Source organism: Pelophylax lessonae (assembly GCF_965119305.1).
Source record: "Pelophylax lessonae genome assembly, chromosome: 7".
In the NCBI taxonomy this organism is placed as follows: domain Eukaryota; kingdom Metazoa; phylum Chordata; class Amphibia; order Anura; family Ranidae; genus Pelophylax; species Pelophylax lessonae.
Genome location: NC_138774.1, coordinates 124,355,316 through 124,367,527, shown reverse-complemented (window position 1 = coordinate 124,367,527; position 12,212 = coordinate 124,355,316). Strand labels below are relative to the sequence as shown.

At 43.4% G+C, this 12,212-nt stretch overlaps 1 protein-coding gene across 1 annotated transcript in view; it reads right to left on the bottom strand.

Annotated features, from left to right (window-relative positions):
• The window catches only part of CD40LG (CD40 ligand), a 206,123-nt gene extending 194,302 nt beyond the window's left edge, over window positions 1–11,821 (bottom strand). The window contains exon 1 of the mRNA XM_082263560.1: window positions 11,405–11,821. Coding sequence (XP_082119686.1) covers window positions 11,405–11,753 — 349 coding nt within the window. The 5' untranslated portion in view covers window positions 11,754–11,821. The remainder of the gene's footprint in view (window positions 1–11,404) is intronic.
• Window positions 11,822–12,212: the final 391 nt, after the last annotated feature.

Genomic DNA, 12,212 nt, shown 5'->3' with positions numbered 1-12,212 from the left:
GATGTCCAAGTAAGCAATTTTTCAAAGAAAACACTGGCTGCTAGCAAAGATACTCATGCTTTAGGTTGAATACCAGAGCCCTAGACAGTACAGAACAGTCACCCAATCTGTAAAACCTTCTCTAAATCTTGGCAACAACCTGATGTTTATGGAGCGCTGCACCAGTGGACACTGCCAGCCAAAGATTGCACAAATATGTACAATATGGGAAGCAAAGGTAACAGGGGCAAAGCAAGACAAAGTGGGAATCAGGACTGGGTACAGGAACAAGGCGAGCAGCACTAAAGGAACAGGATGCAACGATAGCTCAAGAGCAGGATGGATCTGACAGCAAGCAAGGCAATCAAAACACTAATGTGAATTGCAATAGCAGAGGTGAAGTACCCTCCCAGCAGCTGGGGCCAGGTGGAACAGATTGCAGGAACCTGCTGGATACTGGGAGACATCTGCTGGTGGTCACTGGAAATACAGCTTTCAGCCCAAAGAACCACAGTGCCACCAGCAGCAGTTGAACCAGTCCCTGACAGGGGCACTATTCAACTGACACCAACGATGAGGAACTATTCCTTCCACTGACACCGATGATAGGGCACTGTTTCTCCTACTGGCCACAAGTGGTTTGAAATTTTTTTTTACTCCAGCTGACCACCAAGCTTCAGAAATTGTCTACTCCCACTGATGCTGGGGGATCTTCTAATCCTACTGGCCACAGTCCTCTCTCCCTAAAGTCTGAAGGACAGTAAACTAGCTCTTTGTTTAGAAAGTTTGGAGACCCCTGTAATAAACTATTATTTGAGTAAAGAAATAGATTTGCAGTTAAAAAGACTTTGTACGAACAACTCCATTTTCAAAAACCTATTCTATTACAGCAGTTGTGTAGGGTGTCTAAATGTGGCTGTATAGTTCAGTAGGCACCAGACTATGCTGGCCATAAACATATCGATTTTGGCCATTAAGCCTCCAGGCTGAACAGAAAGAATCTAACAGATTCTTCTATCCACTCTACACAGCACGGATGGACAATTCTCCCACTACAGCCGGCCCTGCCAAAATACCTGAACTGTGCCTTCATCTGACTGGAGGCAGTATGACGATGCAAAGCTTAAAAGGTATGTTTGGGAGAAAAGGTTCCTACCTTTGTTTATAAGGGTGATGATGATATTCCAGATTACATGTTCAGCACCCTCAACTGAAAGCATCTAGTTGGGACATTGTTTTCTACATTAACATACATATATTGCAGTATGCAACTAATAGCTGACAAGAGTGCACTATATTCTCCCACTGATCAGTTTCTGCAAAGAAATCTTGAGCGGTGCAGTGTTTTACTTAGGACAATCAAAATCATAGGCTCATGCTCCACACTTAGTAGAACACTGACTTAGAGCAGTATTTCTCAACCAGGGTGTCATGTGGGGGTTCCCCCTGGTGCCAAAAGCATTGGACCCACTTTGCCCCGGATCAGTGTCAATAATTATCATACTGCAGCCGAGCCGGTCACCAGCACCATATCAACCAATGACGCTCTGGAGCCAGAACTCACTGTGTCATTCAACACCATGGTAAAGGTGGCAAGGTCACCCACACCAACACACTACACTTATCCAGGGTAGGGGGCATGCAGAGCCATCCCCAGGATTCAGGTGAAGACAGAAGTCCACCTCCTCCAGACCTCCTTCACATCCTATCCTCTGACACACGCTAGTAGGGCTCTGGAATAAAGAGGGGACTGTGTGATTTGGGGGGGGGGGGCTCTGTGATGGGGGGACTGTGTTATTTGGAGGTTATGTGATGTGGGGGCCTATGTGACAGGGGGCTCAGGGGTGACTTATGCATAGGGGGTCTCTGATGTAAATGGGCAACTCTGATGTGAAGAAGGGATTCTGATGTAAAGGGGGGGGGGTCTCTGATGTGATAGAGGGAATGATAATGTGAGGGTAAGACCTCTTATGTAAAGGGGGCTTCTTATGTAAAGTTGATTTTATCAAGGTGATTGTCCCAGGCTAAAGTTTCACTTTGATAAGTAACATTTAGGTTTTTAAGCCTTGGTTTGCATATGATGACTTTGAGTATGAAGGCTTCCAATATACAGTGTGACCTGCAGTGTAATATACAGTATTACACACTGAAAGGCAGGAAATAAATAAAGTTAATGGGGGAGTAGCATATGGTAACTATGAGTAAATAAGGGATATTCAAGTGAAAAATGTACAATGCTAATAATGACAAATAAATTGCTGTCTAAGGCTTCATGTACATTTAGCCGTCATTTACCGCAGCCGCAGGAAAATGCAAAACTGTTTTTTGGGTTTTGCTGAGTTTTGCATTTTCCCATGGCCGGCGTTTAAAACATTCCTATCCTGAATGCAATTCTTCTGCAGGTTGATAGAGGTTGAACCTCACATAACCGCAGCAGCTCCTAAACTCTGCTAAAAGCCTATGTGTACATTGACACACAGGCTTTTATTGAGTTGAGTTTAGGAGCTTTGGCAAAAAACGCCCAATATCCTAAACTCCAGTTTAGGAGCTGCTAGTATACATGAAGCCTAACCCAGTTCTACCCTACTCATACACTGACTTTTTTCTTTTAAAGTTTATTTAATAAACTTTAGTTATCAAAGTTAGTAGAAATAGAAATGTAGCTAATAAAGTTAATATAAATAGAAGCTGATGCTAAAAGATCAGAATGCTCATGCCCATCCATCTCATTTAAAAAAGTTTGCAATTATAATAATAAAATATTACAGCCCAATAGGGTTCTACTTAAAGAGAATTTCCCATCTTTATGCTTACCTGACTGGGAATGCACTGACATGCCACTCTTCAAACCCCATGATGTATTGTAATTCAAGAGTGATGATGTTCCAACCCAAAGGTGGCATACAAATTCAAACCCCATGGTGAATTGTAATTCTAGATTGATCACGTTCCAACCCATAAGTGGCATACAAATTCAAACCCCATGGTGTATTGTAATTCTAGATTGATCACGTTCCAACCCATAAGTGGCATACAAATTCAAACCTCATGATGCATTGTAATTCAAGAGTGATCACCTTCCAACCCATAAGTGGCATACAAATTCAAACACCATGGTGTATTGTAATTCTAGATTAAACACGTTCCAACCCATAAGTGGTATACAAATTCAAACCTTATGATGTATTGTAATTCTAGAGTGATCACGTTCCAACCCATAAGTGGCATACAAATTCAAACCTCATGATGCATTGTAATTCAAGAGAGATCACATTCCAACCCATAAGTGGCATACAAATTCAAACCTTATGATGTATTGTAATTCTAGAGTGATCACGTTCCAACCCATACTGTATGTAGCATACAAAGTCCGTGGCAAAGAGTTGTTCCAGGAAAGATGATGACAAGTTCCTTTTGAAGGTGGTCTTGCTCTAACTATCCTGCTCTACTTTATTCAACTATCTTTTAGCAACTGTATTTGTTGCAGTGAATCTAAACGGGTGCCTTTCTACCCATATAAAGTGTACAGTCTGGGGGGTCAGAAGATCACCTGAACTAGCAGGACTAGCAAGGTGAGCAGAGAGATCACAGGTTGTCCTTAAAAGTGGCCATGCTCTACTATTCTTGCATCCACTACCCAAACCCCCCACCCCCAATCCCAACGCACACCTTTGATGATTTTTGTTTTTAGATTTATTACCACTTTAGCAATTGGATTTACCCAGAGTTCAGCTTTCAAGTCAGGTTATCATAGTACTGAAGCCAGAGCCAGCCAGGAAACTGGCATTTTCAAAGAGAGTTCAGCAACAGGCACAGGATCCGCAGGATGCGGAAGCCAGAGGTGATCACTGTAGTATTGATGTTTTGCTACAGTGATTTCCATCTTATAGAAGGATCCAACAGGTATGGTATACATAGAGTTACATTGGCCTAAGCTTATGTAAAAGGATCTATACCTGGAATTCATCTTTAACCAGTTCTGGACCGCCCTACGCAGATATACTGCAGCAAGGCGGCCCTCCTGCGGCAAATGACGTACCTGTATGTCATTTTGTGCACTGGATCTGTGGTGCACGCGTGTGCCGCCAGCGACCCGCTACCGCTGTGATTGGACACAGCAGGAGCCAATCAGCAGGTCTGGCGGACCCAATGTATGCCGGCACCCGGCGATAGTTCATGTAAACAAGGCAGACGGCCGTTCTGTGAAAGGGGAAGATGGAGATCTTGTGATTCTGCTAAGCAGGAACACAGATCTCTGTCTTCCCTCAGTCAAAGCACCTCCCACACAGTTAACAAGCACTCCCAGGGAACAAATTTAACCCTTTGATTGCCCCTGATGTTAACCCTTTCCCTGCCAATTAGTTATTAGTACAGTGACAGTGCACTTTTTTAGCACTGATCACTGTATTGGCGTCACTGGTCTCCAAAAAGTGTCGCTTAGTGTCAGATTTGTCCACTGCAATGTCACAGTCCCACTAAAATAGCTGATGGCCACCATTACTAGTAAAAATAAATAAATAAAAATTCCATAAATCTATCCCATAGTTTGTAGACACAATAACCTTTTCGCAATCCAATCAATATATGCTAACTGGGATTTTTTTTACCAAAAATGTAGCAGAATACATATTGGCCTAAACTGATGAAGAAATCTGAGTTTTTACATTTTGTTATTGTATCAAAAAGTAAAAAATATTGTTTTAAATTGTCGGGTTTTTTTCGTTTATAGCGCAAAAAAAATAAAAACAGCAGAGGTGATCAAATGCTACCAAAAGAAAGCTCTATTTGTGGGAAAAAAGAACAATAATTTTATTTGGGTACTGTGCTGCATGACCGCACAATTGTCAGGTAAATTAACACAGTGCCGTATCGCAAAAAATGGCCTGGTCATGAAGGGGTGTAAATGTTTCGGGGCTGAATTGGTAATGGAGACGTTTGGGGGTTTCTATAAAAACAAACCATCATACTCACTTCCATGCTCCAGCATTGTTGTGATGCTGCATTTGTTTGACATCAGTTCAAAGACCGAGAACTGAACGATCACATGACTTCAGATTGCTCAGTTCTTTACTAGAGTGGGCGGGGTGAGCGCAGCTGGCTTTGAGATCCAGAGTCAGCTGTTGATCAGGCAGCTGGGTGGATCCCAACAATATGGTCGGGATGCTTCCAGAGCCTTGAGTTGCTTTGCCACCTCAGCTGACAGCATGTTATAGGCCGCTGTCGTCTGATTCTGGGCCCCAGAAGAGAACAAATATGTGCACTCCTGTGACCCACAAGAAAAATATGGCCAAAAAAGCTTTGTCCACATTTCTCTTTTAAATCTGCTGCTGAAAGCACTTAAAGTGATTGTAAATACTAGACTTTTAAAAAATGTAAATATTAACCACTTAAGGACCGTCCACCGTACATATACTGCAGCAGGGTGGCTCTTAAGCGCAAAATCATGTATATGTACGTGATTTTGCTTTAAGGCTCTAGAGCCGTGCTCCCACTGTGATTAGACACAGCGGGAGCCAGTCCGCGGGATCGGCGGCCGCAATTGCTGCCGGTGTCCCGCGATTGTGAAGGATAATGACAGAACAGCCGTCTGCCTATGTAAACAAGGCAGACGGCTGTTCTGTCAGACAGGAAGGGAGAGATCGTGTCTTCCTAGTAATCAGGAACACCGATCTCTCTCTTCCTGCAGTCAGTCCATTCCCCCTACAGTTAGAAAACTTTCACTAGTAACACACTTAACCCCTTGATCGCCCCTGATGTCAACCCCTTCCCTTCCAGTGTCATTTATACAGTAACAGTGCATATTATTTAGCACTGATCACTGTGTTGGTGCCACTGGTCCCCAAAAACTCACTTAGTGTCAGATTTGTCCGCCGCAATGTCGCAGTCCCACTAAAAATCACTGATCGCCACCATTACTAATAAAAACAATATAAATCTATCCCATAGTGTGTAAATGCTATAACTTTTGCGCAAACCAATTAATATATGCTTTTTGGGAATTTTTTTTTACCAAAAATATGTAGCAGAATACAAATTGGCCTAAACTGATAAAGAAATTCGATTTTTAATTTTTTTTTATTGGGAATGTTTTTAGCAGAAAGTAAAAAATATTCTTTTTTTTCTTCCAAATTTGTCTGTCTTTTTTTGTTTATAGCGCAAAAAATAAGAACCGCAGAGGTGATCAAATACTATCAAAGGAGAGCCCTATTTGTGGGGAAAATTACACCAATTTATTTGGGTACAGCATTGCACGACTGTGCAATTGTCAGTTAAAGCAATGCAGTGCTGTATCCCAAAAAATAGCCTGGTCATTAAGAGGGTAAAACCTTGCGGTCCAGAAGTGGTTAAACATGTTATACTTGGCTTTGCACAGAGCGGCCCAGAACCTCCTCCTCTTGTGTCCCCTGCTGGTGATCCAGGCTCCTTCTCTTCTCTGTGTGCCCCATAGCAAGCTACATGCTATGGAGGCACACCTGTGGGCTTGTCCTTGAGCTGGGCAGTGTGCACCTATTGACACACACATCATGGCTCAGTCCCGCCCCCTGCTCAGAGGATTTGAATGACAGAAGCAAGAGCCAATGGCTCCTGCTACTGCCCAAGTCCCTTTGAGGAGAGGAAGAGAGGGGAGAGAAGGCCTGAAGCTAGGACAGTGTTGGATTACATAGTTAGTCTGGTTGAAAAAAGTCCATCTAGTTCAACCAATAAAATGGGAAATAAATAAATACATTTTACAATCCCATATACACAATCCTATACCTGCAGTTGATCCAGAGGAAGGCAAAATAAAACCAGCAAAGCATGATCCAATTTGCTCCAGCAGGGGAAAAATTCCCCCGAGAGGCAATCAGGTATTTCCTTGAAGTAACTTTACCTATAAATGTTAGTATTCAGTTATATTATGTACATTTAGAAAATAATCCAGGCCTTTTTTAAAGCAATCTACTGAGCTGGCCAGAACCACCTCTGGAGGGAGTCTATTCCACATTTTCACAGCTCTTACTGTGAAGAAACCTTTCCGTATTTGGAGATGAAATCTCTTTTCCTCCAGACATAATGAGTGCCCCCTTGTCCTCTGTGATGACCTTAACTTAAAGTATCACAGTTCACTAAATGGACCACTTATTATATGTTGATCATATCCCCCCTTAATCTCCTCTTCTCAAGAGAGAATAAATTCAGCTCCTCTAATCTTTCCTCATAGCTGAGCTCCATGCTGGATCGCTGACAGGCTCGGGTAAATGTTTGGGGGGGGGTAGTAATGGGGTGTTTTTTTACCCCATTGGGATTGCATTATTGTAAAAAACACCCAGGCTTAAAAACCTCTTTAAAATATTCTAAAGCTGTGCCTGCACTGCAAAGGTTAATGGCTCATTTATGTCTAGGGGAACAATAAAAAGAGATTTACTTATCTGAAACTCACCATTCAGACCAGAGCATGCTCCATAGACCTGCATTGGATGTGAACGCCGAGTCCCCTGCCAGATTGTGGGGGAGCACCGCCTGCCGGGGGTGCGGAGGATCAGGTAAGTAAAACTGTGTCTTCTCTCCTATAGATAAAATGAGCTATTAACCCTCGTATTGCAGGTGCAGCCCAAATGCATTTTTTATGTGCCTGAAGTTGGGCTTTAAGGTAAAAGTGAATTCTATAACTATAGGATGGCAACAACTGAGACAACCTTACTTTTCTGATTATCTCCCCCACTCGCATACTGATTAATATATGATAACCACTTGCCGCCCGCAATACTTATATATACATTGAGGTAGGCAATAGGTTTACCGGGAGTATGGCTGAAGATATCAGCCATCACCCCGGTATTGATTGTTTTTTCATCTGGCGCCTGGCTTTCTAATGAAAGCGTTCCAAAGGGGCCACGAGCCCCTGGAATGTTTTCCGAAGCGGCGTCAAGGGGCGCACCCCCTACCCCTCCCGCCGATGTTTCTTGCAATTTCTGTTTCCGCGGGTTCGCCTGAGAAATAATCGGACGGTGCCGCTGGCTAGCAGTACAGGCGATCAGAGTAGATTTGCTTTGATCACATCTATGGCTTTGGAGGATCGGAGCAATGTGACTGCTGGTCCAGGGGGAAGGAAACATTATTTTTTGTTATCTTTTTCTTTTAAAAGTAAAGGAGAGATTTGGAGTTTTTCTGACCCCAGATCTCTCTATAAACAGCACCTGTCATCCTTATTTCTACTACAAGGGATGTTTACATTCCTTGTAATAGAAATAAAAGTGATAAAAAAAAATGAAAGGAAAAGTATAAAAGTTAAAAATAAAAAGTAAAATAAGAAAAAAATAAAATAAAATAAATAAGAAAAAAAAAATGAAAGCGCCCTCATCCCTACACGCTTGTGCGCAGAAGCGAACGCATAGTAAGTCGCTTTATATGTGAACGGTATTTGCACCACACATGTTAGGTAACTAACTAACACACTTTAGAGTGAGAGGAATAATTTGAGCGCTAGACCTCCTCTGTAACTCTAAACAGGTAACTGCTAAAGGAGTTTAAAGTGTCACCTATGGAGATTTTTAAAGCGTTTGTTACCCCAACACTTCATATTCCTGATATGTGCCTGCTGTACCATGTACTCGTATGAGAAAGTCTCCTGTTCTCTTTTTTATTGCTTCCTTTATGTGAAATACCTGATGTTTCTGCTAGTCCCCTTGCTTTCCTATTAAAAACTGACTACATTATGCAGGAGAGCACACCGTGGTCAGTTCTATAGCTATGCTGGGAACTCAGTGTACTCTCCTCCAATGATCAGACTTGTCCCTACATGCCCCCACTGCACAGCCCTTCACTGGGAAGCTCAGTGTACTTCTGCTTCTCCTCCCCCGTTCTTATGCAGCTGAGAACAGAGGGCATGTGATCATTTATAAAAAAGGGAAAAAAAGCTATTTATAATGTTTTTTTTTTTTTATATCTATACAAAAATGTTTTGCCTTTCATTTCTTTTTTAAACTGAATGGGTTATTTTACAAGGTGATCGTTTACACTTTAACCACTTCCCACCTGCAACCATCAAATAACGGCGGAGCAGTGCGGCTCTCATTCTGGGACAACGTCATATATGACGGCGCCGTTTATCAGAGCTCCTCGCCTCATACTGTCAGAGTGTGTGGCAGGAGAGATGATCAGCGGCATCTCCTCAAAGGGATAACCAGGACAGGTAATCAGGGCTCTGATCATTAGTTCCCTGATTACAGTAAAGCTCCAGCAGTGCCCATCAGCGACACAAATCAGTTCCCATCAGAGATACCAATCAGTGCCCATCAGTCACCCCAATCAGTATCCATTAATGACCCCAATCAGTGTCCATTAGTGATGCCAGTCAGTGCCCATCAGCGCCTGCTCATCAGTGCTGCCCATCAGTGCCACCCATCAGTGCCACCCACCAGTGCTGCCTATCAGTGCCCATTAGTGCTGCCTATCAGTGCCCATCAGTGCCACCTATCATACCACCTATCAGTGCCCATTAGTGCCGCTTATCAGTGCTCATCATGGCTGCATATCAGTGCCCATCAGTGCAGCACATTAGTGCCTCCTCATCAGTGCCCAAAAGGGCCACTTCATCAGTGCCCATCAGTGCATCCTATCAGTGCCCATCAGTGCAGCCTATCAGTGCCCATTAGTGCCGCCTCATCAGTGCACATCAGTGAAGGAAAAAAATTACTTATTTACAAAATTTACTGACAGAAACTAAGAAAAACTTATTTTTTTCAAAATTTTTGGTCTTTTTAGTAAAATATAAAAAACCCAGAAGTGAATTCCACAAAAAGAAAGCTCTATTTGTGTGAAAAAAATGTTAAAAATGTAATTTGGGTACAGTGTTGCATGACCGCACAATTGTCATTCAAAGTGTGACAGCGCTGAAAGATGAAAATTGGCCTGGGCAGGAAAGAGGTGAAAGTGCCCAGTAGGCAAGTGGTTAAGTACTGTAGTTTGTCGCCATTCTATGAGTGCGCGCAGTTTTAGGCTGGGTTTACATTTGTGCGATCACCGGCATCGCATGTGATTCGCACTGCATTGCTGTGCAGATGACATATGATGTCTGTGCGATGTAAATTCAGCCATACAGAATGTATGGTTAAAAAATTACATCGCATTTGCACCAAAACGGTGCAGGACTCTTTCTTTGGTCTGCACTGGAATTAAGTCGTATCATTGTTAACACCTATGCGATCCGATTCCTGCACCATTTCACAGTTCATACTGCGATCTGCAAACTGATCTAGGGGTTTCATTAGGTTTACACTGACACCCGCAGCGGTTTGCAGATGTCAGTGTGAACTGCTGGTGATTCAGGTGTGAATCACGCTGGTTCCTGCATAGCACAAGTGTGAACCCAGCCTCAAAGCATGACATGTTGGGCAGCACAGTGGAGTAGTGGTTAGCACTTTCACCTAGCAAAAGAATCTGTAGCAAAAGGGTCACTGGTTCAAATCCCAACCATGACACTACCTGCATGGAGTTTGCATCTTCTCCCTGTGCCTGTGTGGGTTTCCTCCCCCCCACTCCGAAGACATGGTAGGTAAATTGGCCCTGGTATGTGTATGTATGAATGTCAGTTAGGGACCTTAGATTGTGTGCTCCTCGAGAGTAGGGACTGATGTGAATGTCTATGTAAAGCGCTGCATAAATATATGGTACCTGAGATAAATGTAAGACAGTAATACTCTTTACTCGGCGAAACTTCGTCATCTTTTACATTTTACTAAAATATTGGGGAAAATATTGTGTTTTGTTTAAAATTAATTAAAGTGGTTGTAACCCACTTTAAATACTTTTACCTATAAGGCTTACTTATAGGTGCTATAAATATCTCCTAAACATGTACCGTTTAGAAGATATTGACAGTGCATGCAGCCAATGACGTCATCGGCGCATGCGCTCTGAAGGAACGGCCTCCCGTGCCGTTCCTTCAGAGCCCTGTGCCGTGAACGGCGGCTCCAGTGCGCATGCGTGGGAGTGATGTAATCACGCCTCCGGCCAATCAGATGGCTGGAGGACACGATCAAGGAAGCAGGACGACCGAACATGTCGGCCGTCCTGTTGCTGAGCAGGCTTCGTTTTTAGGTAAGTACTTCATAATGAGCTTGTATGCGATGCATACAAGCTCATTATGCCTTTGTCTTTACAGGTTTTTTTTTCACAATTTTTTTCAGAGGGTTTACTTCCTCTTTAAATTGAATTTTTTCCCAAAAAAATTGCGCATGCAAAACCCCTGCGCAAATACCACGTGACATAACAAATTGCAATGATTGCCATTTTATTCCCTAGGGTCTCTGCTAAAAAAAAAAAATGTATAATGTTTGGGAGTTATAAGTAATTTTCTAGTAAAATAAACAAACACTGATTGAAACTTGTAAACAAAGGTTAAGACAATAGATGATTCGAATCCCCCGATGTTATTGGGACTTACCGAAGAGGGAGTTGCAGAATCCGTACCAGGTACAGCCCTGGGGTCCTATGAGCCACCCTCCGGACACACTGGCAGCGAAGCTGAGCGGAGTCCCGAACACACACACCAGCAGATCACTGACACTGATATTCAGGAGGATCATATTGATGGGGGTCCGGACCGCTTCAAACTTGATGAAGATAAGCAGCACCAGAGAGTTATAGAGAGATCCCTGTACCAGGATACAGCCCAGGAACACCGCCACCAGACTGTGAGCGCTCCTACTCAGCCCCGCGGAGGGGGTCCTGCTGTCCCCTAGGCTGACATTCAACGCTCCGCTGTCATTCTGCATCTCTACCACCAGCACCATCTCTGCTCCTCCCGATCTCCTGTCCGGTCACTGCACTGACACCCATCACTGGGACTATTCATTTTATATTGAGGACTGAGGGATGCTGGAGAGACCGAGGAATACAACCCCCCCCCCCCCCCTTCCACTGCAGGAGCACGATCTGCCTATAGAAGCACATGACTCCGAATAGGAAGGGGGGGGGGGTGTATATGTACTGCAGGGACAGGCAGAGGCAGGGTCATCTACAAGAACACCTGAACAAAGAATCATGATTACTGCTCCAAGGATCTTCCCACTTATTATATTCCACTTATCACAGATGCTACAGGATATGTCCTTACCTGGGAAACTGACAGCTTACTTACTGTATGTGTGGCTGGGACACCTGTATACCTGTTGCAGTGCATCCTGCATTCAGTTCATGTTATTTTTCTATTTTTTGTGAATGGTGGCTTTGTTTGGTGTTGTGTAGTTAGC